The 15,419-nt window shown below is 38.5% G+C and overlaps 2 protein-coding genes across 2 annotated transcripts in view; both read left to right on the plus strand.

Moving 5' to 3' along the window:
- Positions 1-293: 293 nt before the first annotated feature.
- On the plus strand, positions 294-2,419 carry LOC110042363 (contactin-associated protein-like 5). Its single transcript, XM_089276459.1, has 3 exons — positions 294-509; positions 824-1,197; positions 2,258-2,419. The coding sequence occupies exons 1-3, from the start codon at positions 443-445 to the stop codon at positions 2,417-2,419; spliced, it is 603 nt and encodes a 200-aa protein (XP_089132585.1). The 5' UTR covers positions 294-442.
- A 1,204-nt stretch (positions 2,420-3,623) lies between these two features.
- The window catches only part of LOC110042319 (uncharacterized), an 18,633-nt gene continuing 6,837 nt past the window's right edge, over positions 3,624-15,419 (plus strand). The window contains exons 1-12 of the mRNA XM_089286980.1: positions 3,624-3,726; positions 4,543-4,880; positions 5,441-5,585; positions 6,005-6,150; positions 7,056-7,227; positions 8,567-8,682; positions 10,409-10,526; positions 10,726-10,845; positions 11,912-12,061; positions 12,652-12,876; positions 13,368-13,669; positions 14,814-15,164. Coding sequence (XP_089143106.1) covers positions 3,684-3,726; positions 4,543-4,880; positions 5,441-5,585; positions 6,005-6,150; positions 7,056-7,227; positions 8,567-8,682; positions 10,409-10,526; positions 10,726-10,845; positions 11,912-12,061; positions 12,652-12,876; positions 13,368-13,669; positions 14,814-15,164 — 2,226 coding nt within the window. The 5' untranslated portion in view covers positions 3,624-3,683. The remainder of the gene's footprint in view (positions 3,727-4,542; positions 4,881-5,440; positions 5,586-6,004; positions 6,151-7,055; positions 7,228-8,566; positions 8,683-10,408; positions 10,527-10,725; positions 10,846-11,911; positions 12,062-12,651; positions 12,877-13,367; positions 13,670-14,813; positions 15,165-15,419) is intronic.

Consider the following 15,419-nt stretch of genomic DNA (forward strand, 5'->3'; position numbering starts at 1 on the left):
AGAAGACCACCATGACTTCACTGCCATGGATGTCTGCGATATTTGTGTTTTTCTATGAAACGATAATTCTTTTTCTTTTCCTTTTTATGCTGGTTTCTACTCCGCAGGAAAACAGGCAGAATCGTTGTAAACCTAACCCAGTGATATAGCGAGCGATTTCTTAAGCTATCACGAGTGCACAGGTACTCTCAAAACGGTCCTCAGCTATTTGACAGTCAGCCTTTTTAAAGATTGCAAGCGTATCGTTCCTGTCGAAATATAAGTGGAAAAATGTATATTATTCGTTTATTTCATTGTTTTCTTCAATTTATGTGGATGCCTAGACGCGTTTCTTTAGTTGGCGAAAGTGGACCTTGTAGAGATTGCGTTAGGTTATATTTAGATCTTTTTTTCTTATCCGGGCGTGGTTTTGTTACGTGTATAATTTGAATGGTGAGAGCCGATGAATCCTTGCCATCTGATATCAACGTTCATTTTTCTCACAATTATGGATGTGGGTTTTGGACAAGGTAGGTTCATCTTTAGGCTGTTCTCTTAGAACATGCATGCTTACCGTGTTTTTCTAATTAGGCATTCGACAAGATGAAATTTGATACAGGATTTCTTAATTAGACAACTAAAAAATAAAGATCTGAGATGCCAGATATGATCTGTCGTCTTCTACTCGATACTTAATAAGTTTTCGGCTCCAGACCTTTCACCAGTGGGCCGTTAATTTAAAATTCCAAAAGGACGCCGTAGAGTTTGGTGTTAGCGCTCCTTGTGACTAGTAAATGCAATATTACTTTTCGTTAATAAAGATGTATTGACTATTATTTCAAAGGATGGGAGATTTTATATTCCGCAAGTTCAAAAGAAAATCTAAGTTCAGGATCTGGAGATAACTGCTTCACCAAGCCTGTAGGCGTTTCAGACCAAAAGAAAATCCCAGACCGTCAAATGACAGCATCTTCCCTACATAATAACTCGCAGGCCGCTTACGGTCGACTCAACGGTAACAGGGGCAATGGCTGGTGCACCAAAGAAGCTGATGAGAATAACGACTGGTTGCAGATTGATCTTGGAAAACGTTTTGACGTGTGTGGTGTTGCGACCCAAGGAGACATAAATGGTCATGAGTGGGTCACAGATTTCAAGATGTCTTATTTATCTGGTGGTAGAATGTGGACACCTTACAAGGATGGGAATGAAGACGTGGTGAGAACAGATCCATTTTTTCTTGTGTTTGATCTCACATGGTCGGTTTATATCTGAAATTCACATGGTGGCATTATTCAAAAGGAAAGGTTCACATGATCATGAAATCGAATGCAAGAGCTACAATGAATCGACAATGTTAATGTACATATCGTAGCAATGGTATGGACAAAATGAAACATTTCAAAACAACGACACATCGTTTGAGTTTATCAGATATGTATTGGATACCTTCTGCATCCATCATCAGTTCAAGGTGGTTGAACTGCTGATGGATGATCAGGCAGAGGGGTTTCCAATTGAGTGACATAAAACCAAAACGAAAGATATCGCTTTAGCTAATCACAAAAGAACACTGAAGACAAAGTCAACAAATCCAAACTAGGAGTAGCTACATGCAGCTGAACATGAAGCAAAGCGTTCGAAAACGAATTCGAGTGACTCACGATTGGTTTTGATTTTACTTCTGATTGGATAAAAGGTGGCGCGAGTCTTTTTAAGCCAATTCTACTAGATCGTAGTTGATACAACACCAATTACTTTTCGACATTCAAATTAAAACCGCTCAACTGAATAATACTAAAAATTAATTGACATGATACGGATACGAATCCTTAAACTGATACAAGGAGTGCCACAAAATAATGAATATAGAGCTGTGAAAATATTATGTTATATCTAAGTGGGACAACAAACAACTTATTGAAATGGAAACAAGAAATACTGATAATGAGTTGTTTGATCAGTGCGTGGCGTTCCCATTCATTTTGGAGAGCCTCAGTTTGAAGTTGGAAGCTAATGGGAGCCGAGTCCAATAAAGAAAAACGTGCCACATAACATAGATTCTAACGTGACTGTTAACCCTGTACCCCAAATGTATCACGATTGAGAAAGTAAATGTTGCAGGAGTGTGTAGTTATTTTCTCAACATAGCTAGCATTACAGACACCACATTTAAATTTGTATGCTTCCTGAGAATGCAATGCAGCGGGATAGCATTGTATGGAAAAGGTGGATGCCTTCTCCCCACTTACGAAGTCAAAACTGTTTTGTTTGATAGGAATTTAACAGAAAAGGTGGAAGCAAGACAGTAGACCAACACAAGTTACCAGTGTCAGTGTCTGCAAGATATATTCGCTTCCATCCAACGAAACGAAATAAATGGAACTGCCTTAGAGTGGAAATTTATGGTGTCTCAAGTAAACCGGTTAAAAGTACATAAGTTTTATCATTTTTAAACTATTGACATTCTCATATGCTTGGTATTTCACATTTTTTTAATATATATATTTATCCTTGATGAAACTTCTGGTGAACGAGTAGCAAGAGTATGCAATCATCGACAGCTGTGTTAGGAGTCACGGAAAAGGTGCATGATATAGGCAGCTCGTCTGGATTGGGTACTATTTAAGCTAAGACATACTCATTTTGAACCCAACAAGAGACTGGGACCCTTAATATTTCCGGGAGACATTCATTTCGTGAGGGCGGTTGCGAGGCAGGGCGAAATATTTCGTTGTCTCTAAAGCGGGACCCCCGGATGATTAAGGTGGCGAGTTACTACCAATCAGGCCGTAACTAAGAGGGTTCTCGCTAGAGACAATTTCACACGTTAGTGTTACAGACTGGGAATACAAAGAAAATGCTGTCTAAAAATTATGCTGTTTACACTGCTTTTTAATTTTTTTTTCCCTTTTTTTTTTCTTTCTTTATATGGAAAACAGCATTTATGTCCTAAATGAAGTATGCAATGTTTTAAGTTTGTTTATTCTATAAGACTTCACGTTGTCTCTTAACTTGTTTTGTTTTTTTGTTTTTTTTTTTGTTTTTTTTGTTTTTGTTTTTGTTTTTGTTTTTGTTTTTGTTTTTTTTTTCATCACGTCTTGCAGAGGAAAAGATATCCGGTAAGCTTTGTGAAAATGTGGTCTGATTGTTTCTTCTTTTTTTTCTTTTTGTTTTCCTTCCAAAATCTTTGTTTGCAATATTTGCCTGAGCTAGTCAGTTTCTGGTCGAGCTACGAATATATTAATTCTTAATACTGAAAGTTCGTGGCTGGATAAATTGTCCCAAGGAATTTCAGAACGATGTATTAAAAAATGGATCCTTGCAGCATTATGTTTTGGAGTTGGCTGTGTGGATTATTTCACAATTGACACGTGAGGGCGCACTTAGTAACATTCATAAAAAAAAGTCCACGACCCTCTTTATATAGTAACGCAGAATATGCAAAAGTTTTATAGCTTCCTAATTTGCTGTTTTCGCATAGGCGTGCGGTACAATAACAATACACGCTGGATTTTAGCGCTTAAGCAGGTTCAACAAAGAATGCGGTTGGGCGAATCCTAATTAATTCCTAATCTGAGAAATCAAAATTACAGATACATGTCAGCTGTAAATCAATATACTTTATCACTTTTGTAGAAGATAAATGCGTTTCGTTGCAAGAAGGAGATCAGTCCTTGCCTAAGGACGTCGAGTACATTCCGATGAAATGGTTTGAAACACCTTCGATTGTTTCCCTCGACGCAGGTACTGTATGCAGTAGTGTAATACAGTATGTATGCAGTTTTGTAAGTTAAATAGCTTAGAACGACATAACTTGTATCTAAGGTGAAAAGGGTGAAGAGAAACTGGAAAGAATAGTGGTTCCAATTTTTGGAAAAGCCGCATTTCAACACGCTTATCAAAATTCGATGATAGAAAAAAGTGAGTTTCACCAAACAGTTTTTGAATTAAAAGCATGATTTAAAGCTAAAATGAAGGGGTTTTAAGATGACCATAACTTGTTCACCAATGATTGGGTGTTTAAAGATGATTTCCAGTCTGTACTGCGCAGTCTCAGCACCCTAATCTCACTCGATGGAATGCGAATCGAAATTATTCGTTACGAGCCTCAAGCCTTATCTTTGAGGCCTTTCAAATTCTTTTTTCCAACAGCTTCATTGATTTTTACAGCTGCGAAGTTGTTTCATCAAGTATTATGAGAAAGAACGAAGCATCCATAACGGCGGTTGTTTTGAAACTTTGAATTTGCTTCATTTAAGTAGCTGCGAAATTTTCACATTTCGTGATGTCTTACATGAAACAAACCAAAAAAACTCAAACAAACTCTCGAGAGTGCGCAGTACAGACGAGAAATCATCTTTAAGCGATACCTATATCGAAGCATATTTTGATAAGGTGTGGCAGTATTGGTCTATCTAAGTATAACTGCTGGAAAGTGCAAGAAACACTTGCCAACCACCTTAACTTAAGAATTAAGTTAAAATTAAAATTAAGTTAAAATTTGACCGACTGATGGGCCGATCGATTAGTTGAGAGATATGTTCTTTTACTTATTATCAGAATGTACTAGTGAAGAGGCACTTGGCTTGGAAAACGGTCTTGTTACTAACCAGCAAATGAGCGCTTCTTCATCGTTGGATAAAGATCATGGTCCGGAAAACGCCAGGCTGAACCTTGCCGCTATCAGAGGGAAGACCGGCGCATGGGCAGCTAAAACCAATAACCAAAATCAATTTCTTCAAGTCGACTTTTGGCGAAATGTCAAAATCACAAAATTGCAAACCCAAGGCTACCACGGTCGTGCGTGGTGGGTACAGAAGTATACTCTTTCTTACAGTGCGGATCAAGGCTCCTCTTCTCTTCCTTTCCACACATATCAAGAAAATGGTGCTGATAAGGTAAGACCTCATTATATACGATTACGCTGAACATAGATGTATATGGCTGGCTTGTTAGAAAGTTCCACCGCTATCAAAAAAGAATCAGTCTTAATGGTAATGCCGAAGTTTTGACCAGTGGAAATAGATCATTTTCACGTGCCGTTATCAAAATTATAAATTAGAAACTGTCAATGGCACAAGGCTGTTCTTTAGCATATGGTCGGCATCACTGTCACTAGTTGTTCCAAACATTTCGAGAGGTGGTGGATTGAACCTTCCCCCTCCCTCCAATTGTAATAAGATTTCTCAATAAAAATGAAGGGTTTGCTTAGCCTGGATATCACAGTAATACAATTGTTACAGATGTGTATGTCAGTTCCAGAAGAGATAAATGTGCAACTAAAAAAACGAAAGACCAATGCACAGCTTTTGAGGGGTTTAGGATTTGTAGTTTGGTAAGCTTAGAAAACAAAGACCTCCTTTAATATTTCAGATTTTCCTATATATAATTATCGTCAGCATCAGTATCATTACCTTATCATAACACTCGCGAGACTCAACATTTCTTCTGTTTTCAGGTGTTTACAGGAAATAGTGATAGCGACAGCGTGGTGACCCATGTCCTGCAGCAACCAATTATTGCTCGATACGTGCTACTAAAGCCAAAAGTATGGAACGACAATATTGCTATGAGAGCGGAACTTTATGGCTGCGTTCTTTCGGGTATGGATCCGGATTTGTACCTTAATATCTGAACCAGTTGGTGTCATGCATTGCATACTTAATTGTGTTTCGATGTAAAGTTATGTTCTCTCGTACCACTTAAAGTTGTTGCGTGATCCCTTAATTAAAGATATCGTTGATATGAGTTAGAGAAAATCTTATCAAAAACACTTCATATTGGTCGTTTTTCCTAACAAATGAAAGGATAAATAGACTAACGAAAAGATGGCTGTTGTGTCACTCTTAGTTAGTCCTCTTTACAGTATTTCAAGGGTTATACAAAATGATTGCTTACAAAAAATTGCAAATGTCGATTTCAGTAATATGCTAGCTTCATTAAAAAGAAAGTAATCCACTGTTTATTGTTGCAGTAAAACTAACGGACACTTTAATTTACTTTAATGACTCTGATCCAACAGATCGTTATCAAGCAGTAGGCCGAGCAGTGCACATGGATTATGTACAAGAGCATCTTAAAACAGAGAAGAAAATCAACTTCGGAGATTCTCAGGAGCTGTCTAACGGTGTCGAAATTGAAATCCTGGCAGATACTGTATACGTTAAGGTACGCCATAAAAACAAACAAACATACGAAGAACAACAAGAAGAAACAACACAACAGCAACGAGGAAGAAAAGTAGAAACAAAACAGAACAAAGTGTGCATTGCCATCCCTATTCGTAGATAGCTATCGTTGTGATACCGACTTTACAGTTCATTCAGTCGTTCGCTGGGAATTCTTGTCAGAATTTTGGCCCTGCCACTTGCAACACCCAGGGGGGGGGGGGGTGCTCCCTTATATGGCCTATTTAGGTATGTGCGGCCCAAAGGGTATGGTTTTTCAGCAGTTTTGTTCATAAATAGGATATCGATTTTAGCTGATTTTGGCCATTTTGGTCATAAATAGGTATGGTTTTTGCACTCTAGCCTTGATATGGGTATGTTTTTAAAAAGAAGCCACTTTTTCGTCATAATCGAAAAGAAAATCGACAAGAGCCCTTCACAAATTATGCTTACGGTAATTTAACATTGGTCTGAACTAGGGAACTTATTATAACGAAGGTCTGAAACAGGGTTTTGATTTAAGGGTTAGGTCATATATAAATAGAGTTCCGAATTTTTGGTCAGGTCCTAAATAGGGTAGGGAATATCGCAGATTTTGGTCATAAATAGGACAAGGGTTTTGGGAGGCGGGCCACACACTCCCACCCGATTTTGCTGGGAGTACCCCCCCCCCCCTTAGGTTACAACATCTCTTCGTAAATGCACGCATGTTTTTACTGGTATTTGCATATATTATAGGCAATGCCTGTCTATAATGTGTAGCTAGCTTTGAGATCGAAAATGCACCTCTCAAACTCACCAGTGACAATGCATGAGTTCTTGCTTAGTTACTGATTAGTGAACACGGGCAATTTATCACAAACTAATTATTGCGTTACTAACGTTACAAAACTGATAAACCTTTAGGGTAACATCAGAATGGGTGGCATTAAAAAATTGGCGATGTACAGCCGTGAAGTGTTCTTTTTGGATAAAAGTAAATTGGACCTTCGAGCTCCCGATTTAACACAAAAATTTCAGAAATTACCTCCAAGTTCCGATGGAGGTGATGGGATGCACGGGGTGCCAGGACCATTAGGTAAGTAAAGGGCGTACCAGTACCATAAATAACAACCACTTGTGCGTTCTAATAGGAGAATCTTTGTTTACAATATTTGCCTACAACATTTTTTCTAGTAAATCGTGTCTAGCATGATGTCTTCTATGCGCAAAGTCCTATGTTAATAAGGAAAAGTGTAAACAATGACGTCAGCAAAGATTCGCCTCTAAACCAAAACAGCGCCGGATTACCAAACACAAAATCACTATCCAAATCAATACTGTAGATTAATGTGCCCGTGAAAGAAGTTGTAAGTTGCACTGTCAGCTAGTAAAATTTCTAATGCACTCGTTAAAATTAACGTAGGGTCATGGTTTTGTCTGCGTCACACCGTCCGCAGTTTTGCACAATACAGTACATTATTATTATTATTATTATTATTATTATTATTATTATTATTATTATTATTATTGTTACAGTCGAACCTCCGGTTGCGACCACCTCTCGCAAGGGGCGTCGTGTCCTCAGCGACCAGTTTTCCAAAATACCAAAAGTTTCCCAGTCAAATCATTACATTGGGAACCTCTTGTAAGCGACCACCTGTCGTAAGCGACCGCGACCACTTTTAGAGCTAAAATTTTGAAATTTTCTGTTGCTTTTAACACCCCTTAAGCGACCACTTGACAGATAATAGAGGGGAAATTGGATAATAAGGTGTTTTAACATTATCGTATTCCTGGGTAATAATAATAATAATAATAATAATAATAATAATAATAATTTATTGATTTATAGTGCGCTTTTTAACATACCAGGTGATCAAAAGCGCATTACAACAATAAATAACCTAAAACTATACAAGTATTAAAAATCTACAATAAAATTTTAAAATAATAACAATAAAAAAAAAACACTACATCATTTATTATATATACATATTTAAGAAATATTAAAAGCTAATTTAAAAAGATAAGTTTTAAGATTTGACTTAAAAGTGGAAATACATTTGATCATGCGGAGGCTAACAGGAAGCACAGGAGATGGAAATTTTTCAATGACACTACCGGATTTTTTTCTCGAAATTGACTTTCCGCATGAATAAAACACTGCATATGCATTGGCGCATGAGGTCAGTCTCGGCAGTTATCATATTCTAATGAACCAGAATTTTGATTCCATATGATTTAAACTCTCATGAGTGACCACCTCTCATAATCGACCACCTAGGCTTGACATTTTGGGTGGTCGCTTACATGAGGCTCTACTTTATTATTATTGCTGTTGACCTGCTATTGGGATTGTCATCATGGCTGTTGTTTTAAGTTGTGTTGTTGTTGCTGTTGTGAAAATGTACGCCTTCCTTCTTTGTTCCTCCAAGTGGAAATATTTGCTGACACGGTAGCTGGGCAAGTAAGCATTGTAACAAGTGGTGGAAATGGGAAGCAGGGGCAAGATGGTTCCGATGGTAGAAAAGGGGCCGACAGCTCAGCAAAGGTATAGTAGCCTGCGTAGCTTGCGGTTTTTAAGCAATTTGAGCGCCCTACGAAAGAGGTGAAGCCGCGATAACAAGCGCCAAAGCCGCGAGGAGCTTAAGAGAGAGACAACCTGAGAAACCGCCCGCACGGATGCTAATTTTGTACGCTGGCGCACGGGCCACTGCCATTGGATCAGAAGGCTAACCCATCAATCAAAGTTTTCGCTTATCTCCCAAGGGACAGCTCCAAGGAACAACACTGATTACAACGCAGATCTTTGGCGTGTAAAGAGAAAATAATTGACGAAGCGTTGTCGAAAGCGTTATCGCGCCTGCATAGTCTTCGCGAATATCGAGAAATTGTTAACTGCCAACACGAGCAAGAAACAATCGTAAACAATTTGCCTCATGGGAGAGACGTAATGGCCGTTTTCCCAACAGGCTTTGGCGAAATCATGATTTTTACCGTGATTCTCTGTTTGCGCACACCAGACAAGAATTGTCTTCTACGAGAACCAGTATCGTGGTTATTTCGCTGTTAAAGAGCATCATCGACAACCAAATTTCAGAAGTATTATCGCTGAACTTCACAGCAATGGAATTGTCGTTTGATGTTTTATATCTTTTTCTTGTTTGACGACTTCGATCGCGGCTTGCTTCACTTTCTGCAGGCTCGAGTAGATAAAATTATGAAGTTCAAAACGTTTCTTATTTTTCGTGTACAGGCATGGCACACACGATCAGATGATGTGTCTGATCTTTCTATTTCCAGACCAATTTCAGATTTCTGACAAAGTGCCATTTTGAAATCATTCACGCTTAGAGACCTTGAAAAGGTTATGCATGGAAATGTTTAAATTTTCCGAATTTGATCTTGATCTTGTCATCGGGTTGTCAAAATATGTAATAAGGGGCGGAAATATAGCAACGCGGGTAATCCCTCGTGGCTTCGCCCCTTTGTGCGCTGGCGTTCAAACTACTTAAAAACTTGCTTAAACCGCCAAGCTAGCAGGCTAAGGTAGAGATTTGTACTTTTTTAATGTTTCCATTTTTGTTGCTACAAACTACTACTGCTACACAATCCACAAAACTGGTAGAGCAAGCTTAAACAGTAAATCTTAGGAAAATAAAAAGAACGTGAACGAAAACTTTCACTTTTACCTGTGCGGACATCGATTGCCCGTATATTTTGGAACTCACTTTGTTATATTATAAGGACATTCTTTCCAACAATGTACATTTCGACTAGATATCAGACCTCGGTACAACCGAGTAGAACATTGCTAATTTTCAAAACACGTCTTTTCAATTTTTACAAAATTCTCGAAAACTATGATTTTTTTTTTTTTTTTTTTAGTTACAGATATATTTCCGAAGCATCATTTATGATTTTGTCATTTTTGAGCATGGCCAGCGATTCTAAATATTCTTATTCAGGGCTTTAACATCTCCACCAGGAATGATCGAACTGAGCCTCTAAAAGTTGAAGCCCTGCGTAGCGATGCTCAGTTTTAACATTATATATTCTGAGTACAACCGTGAAGTAGCATCACATCCCCTTGTAATATCCCGATTACTATTAAGTTCATACAACCCTTTAGCAGTCTGTGTATAATCCAATGCCTCTCCATTCTGCTAAATTATTGCTCTCGTGTTTGTTTGTTTTTTGTTTGTTTGTTAAATTATTTGTTTACTTTTCAATTTTCTTTGTTTTGGGGGTTTGTTTGTACATTTTTTCTGTATCAGAGAGCTGACAAGACCGAGCAAGACTGTTTAGCAATGGGTGAAAAGTGCTCGGATATTCCAGGGCAACGAGGTGAACAAGGAGGGGTTGGCGAAGACGGCGGGTATGCTGGGCATTCTGGTAAGTGTGAACGTGTAACAGGTGTAGGCCACAAGTGCTTCTTAGTAACGAAATTATCACGCTATAAAAATATCGCAATATCACAGAGACATAGTTGTTAGAGGGTTTTAATTTGTGAAATGAAATATTTACTCCTTCTGACATCAACACCTAATTACTTTTGAATTAAATTCTCAGAACTACGTTTACTCCAAAACAGGAAACGGTGGTAACGCTGGACGCCAAACAATAAACGTCAGAAAAGTGCAAGGAAAGCTGGATCTAAAAACATGTCCTGGTAGAGGGAGCCAGGAAGCTAAAAATGGCGTTGGAGGAGTTGGTAAGAATGCCTGCCTAAGACCACAAACTGAGTTCGGCGTACCCAGATGGGATAGCAAAACCGCAAACAATCAAGCCTACATTGTAGTCCCAGGCAGCATACTGAAACCATTTAAACAGTCTCAGACAACAACAGTTTTGATAATAATCAATCGAACAATTTGAATTATCACTCACTGCAATTTTTTTCATTTTCATTGGCCGAGAGTCAACTATGCAACCTGCGAATAACTGCTTACAAATAATGGTCGCGATTGTAACCAAGGTCTTGTGTGAAAAATGGCGATCGCTTCCATGAGCTGTTAGAGAGTGATTGAAATACGGAAACAAACTTGGTGATCAAATGATAAAACAATTATTGAACTGGGGTATCACAAAATATCGTGATTTGTCAGTGTGTCACAGATCAAGATCAATTGCCACTGACAGATCACGATACTGTGTACAATCTAGCCCAATAACTGTTTAAAATTGTTTGATTGATCAGTCACTCATCGATAATCAATCAATCATTCGATGATCAATATTAACCATCAATTGATAATCACAAAGCTTTACCCAAATATTATTGACTACAAAATGTGGCCGGAAGCTAATTAAAGGAATTGATTAAAGGCTTATAGTCAAACTTCTCCACATTATGATATAAGCCAAACAGAACCAGCTCTCGTTGTGGAATTCACCGAATAATATAATTTCGCGTATAACTGAACACAACCGTGAATAATTAGTGGGCGTTTTTTTAGAATCATGGTGGCTCCGCGTTTCCTCGCGCGACAAGAATAAGTAAAAAGCCCTCTGTGCGTATACGAAAACACTCGCTACCCCTAACTGTCTCATCAATAGCTCATTTTTACGTCCTATAAAGACTTGCTTGATGAGGAAACAAGAATTGCGTAATTACTGTCTACATAAGGCACTAAATCAACAAGAGCTATCCTTTGGTTGATTAATTGGCTGATTCCTGCGCTTGTCTGGAAATAATGCTGTTTTTGTTCGCTTGTTTGTTTGTTTGTTTGTTTGCTTGTTTTTGAAAAACTGAAATGAAGAGTTCGCGATATTTTTAGGCGGTGGGGGAGGACTCGGAGGTCGTGGTGCCAAATGCAAACGCCATGGAAAATGGTGTAAATTTCCCTGTTCTCGACGCTGTAAAATGAAAGGTCAAACAGCTCAAGCGGCCCGTGGCCCACCTGGAGAAAAAGGACGTGACGGGCAAAGTTAAGTATTGCAGAAAAGTCCTTTAATTTTTTTTTTTTTTCTTATCTGAGGCCCCGTTTACACAACACCCGGTGTTTTCACTCTGAAGTACCATCAATGTTTTCCGTCCACACTACGCCAGAGAAATTTGATAACGCCAAAATGCCTGAGCAGTCATTTTGGATTTGTCTTGGAGGGAAACTTGAGCAAGCTAGAAATCACATGATTAAGGGGACATCATTGACTTCAAAAAGCTCCGTTTTCATGATGGATTAGTGTGGAGGCCTACTGGCTATAAAAATAAAGGTACATTTTCAAATTTATCCAGCGTATTGTAGACGGAGCCTTAATAATGAAAGTGACAATGCCTCCTCGTGTGGCTTGCGAGTTATTCCAGTTAGATTTGTTAGCCTCCTGTTATACTTGAATTTCACCAAGAGTAGACTACGGTTCCCACAATAGAGAACTGAAACACGCTATTTTTTTTGTTTTCGGCCTAACATATTTTGTACCAGCATTAAACCAAAAATAACCACGAAAGACTAAAAAATGATTGCCATTCTCAAGAAGCCCCTCTTCTGCAACGTTCTCTTTTTGTTATTGTAATCAGCTCCGGTAACCCCTGGTTCAGACGGTCAAGTGAAAAGCTCTTATCTTCAGAAACGTGACCTTAGTCTCAGTGGAAAAGGGAAGTATCCATTAGCTTTAATAAAGCTGATGACCAGGTACGCTGAAGATCTTATTTGGTCGAACAAGATCACAAAAGCCGAAGCTGTGTTGAGGTTCATCGTTACCTTAACACAAGGAAGATCGGATGCATCTGAATTGAGAAAGGGTAAAATTTTTCTTACTTTTCTTTTTTTTTTTTTTTTTTCTTTTTGAGCGACTACTTTTGAACAAAAATGTACTGTCGCGATTAATAGCCAACAAAATGCAATAGAGAAATAGTCATTAGTAATCCGCTATTTTCCCTCTCTAACAATTGAACTGTCAGGATGAGGTTTGCTCTGTGCTGTTAAAGTAACTTATTGACTGACTAGAAGGTTTTTCTAGGACATGTAGACGGCTTCCTTTCGGTTTCTTTCGACTTTGACAGTTCACCAGTACATTTGCCTCTGGTTGTGAACTACCAGCCGTAGCTGGAGTTCAAGTTCCCTGGAGATAGTTACTAGGGCAAAGCTAATATTTGCCACTGGATTATGCCTCCAAAATGTAACTTGATATTGTTGTAATGATTTTGTTCTGAGTAATTAAGCGGCTGTCTTGAATGATCTTACTGTGTTTTGAAACATGTTGTTTCTTATATCCTGCTTGTGTTCACCTTAGTGGCAAAACGAAGACTAGCCTTTCTAAACAAAGACGGATTTGACCGATTTGGAAGGAATCAATTGTTCGCGCCGCTGATGAAATGGGAAGCTATCAAGAGTAAGGCGGTGGCAATTAGAAATAACGCTGAACCGTACGAAAAGGCGTACAATGAGATACGAGATTCCGTTCAAGGGCGGGATAATATAAAAGAAGTGTTCAAGGCGCTTCCAGTGGCAGCTAAGACTCAGGTTGATAAAGAGAAAGAAAGACTCACTGAGGCTAGACGAGTAGCAATAAGCCAGAAAGGAGTTTATGTTAAGGTACGTTTTCCGTAAAAACAAAAAACAAACGAAATAATATAGTGACAATGAATAATAAAATCTCACTAGGTGGTAAACACTTCATTTGATGCTTGGGCTTACAACAAGGGGATTGTGGGGAAGGGGGAATGGTGAGAATTTGCTGAGCGATGCTGAAACTTTCAATAGCTTCCCATTCATCTCTTCGATCCGGAAGTTGACACGAATCTGTCTTTTCCGCTCCCACGAAACGATAAATATATATACTGTTCTCAGTAACTGATGTCGGGAATAATTATGGGGTACGTTTATACCGTAAATCCTTGAATTAGCGTCCCCTCGAATAAGCGCCCCCTTCAAATAAGCGCCCCTCCTATCAGGCAAAATTTTAAATAAGCGCCCCCCTCACCTTCGACCATTTTGTGGACGAGTACTGAGCCAACAAAGGATGTATAGTTTTCGTCGTGTAGTATTAGATTTGTACATTGTTTCAGTTAAGTTTTAGAACGCCTTAAGTGAACACGTTGAACACGTTAAGTACTAACGATGCCGCGATTTAAACTTAAGGATCAGCTTTTTATGTCGATTAACAGCTTATGTTGTTGTTTAAGCGCCAGATGATGCATTAAAAAAAAATGATCATGTCAGGCCACGATTTGGGAAGATTAAATAAGCGCCCCCCTCGAATAAGCGCCCCCAATCTTCTCCTAAATTTGAAATGAGCGCCCCGGGCACTAATTCGAGGATTTACAGTAGACAAGTTACTCCTGCTCCTAAATAATGCCAAGATCAAGATTCAACTTCCTAGAGATGAACAACCCAAGAGCATGGTTGGAATGAAGGTCTCTGATGAAGTCTGCTATTGTCAGACGAAACGCGTAGGAGATTAAAACCAATTTTTACTATTACAGTTCGTGCTGTGCTGCTCACTAGTTTAGCTTTAAAAAAAAAATTCAAAGGGTCAATCGATGAATCAATCAATCAATCAGAATGACTAGAGTCATTGTCTAACACTGGGAATTATTGTAGTCTACTTAGAGTGCAGTCATTCTGAAAGTCACATAAACGTTTCCTTATTTACCATGATTGTATTGACTACATTATATCATTTTACTTGTTTGTCTGCTAATTCTCCATTATGTTTTACTGCCTTAACAATCACCAGAGCATCAAGGAGTTTGAATCAAGTATGGCCAGTTCTCTGAAAGCAATAGCCGCCCAGCTTCCTGATGTATACAAAAAGTCGCAGTTCAACAAACAGGACCTCGTTGTTATACTTCAAGGAGTTACTGGATTCGTTGGTGGCGTGGTAGGAAAGGATCCATTTTCGACTCTTAGTGCCGCTATAGGAGTTGCCGGTCATTTTGCGACAAAGTGTAATACAGGATCTCTTCACGAAAACCTGAACAAAACAGAGAAGTGGTTAGCATTTGGCAAGGAATACGCCGCTCTTAAAGATTCTAGTGATCTGGATTTTGACAAGATGGACATAGGATCTGTACCAGAGGTTATGAAGGTAGTAGAGCGCTTGTGTTATATATTTTGGCAAACGTGTTATGAAGATTTTCATAATTTTGGGCGCGAGAATAGTTTATTTGGATGACGTGAACTCTAAGGATCTATCTAAACTTATTTTTGTTCATTTAATTTTTAGCTGAGTGAGTACAAATAAAGTTGTTGTTGCTGTATCTATCTTTATGTTATCCCTCTAATCTCTATATAACGTCAGGGCTCTGTTGTTCATGATATTTGAGAATTAAAAGACGAAGCT

Source organism: Orbicella faveolata, unplaced genomic scaffold (assembly GCF_042242905.1).
Source record: "Orbicella faveolata isolate gen_17 unplaced genomic scaffold, um_ofav_v1 contig_1, whole genome shotgun sequence".
In the NCBI taxonomy this organism is placed as follows: domain Eukaryota; kingdom Metazoa; phylum Cnidaria; class Anthozoa; order Scleractinia; family Merulinidae; genus Orbicella; species Orbicella faveolata.

Coding starts and splice junctions, on each gene's coding strand:
- LOC110042363 (XM_089276459.1), top strand. CDS start 443: ATGAATCCTTGCCATCTGATATCAACGTTCATTTTTCTCACAATTATG. Junction 510..823: donor GGATGTGGGTTTTGGACAAG/GTAGGTTCATCT, acceptor ATTATTTCAAAG/GATGGGAGATTTTATATTCC. Junction 1,198..2,257: donor AGGATGGGAATGAAGACGTG/GTGAGAACAGAT, acceptor TTTGTTTGATAG/GAATTTAACAGAAAAGGTGG.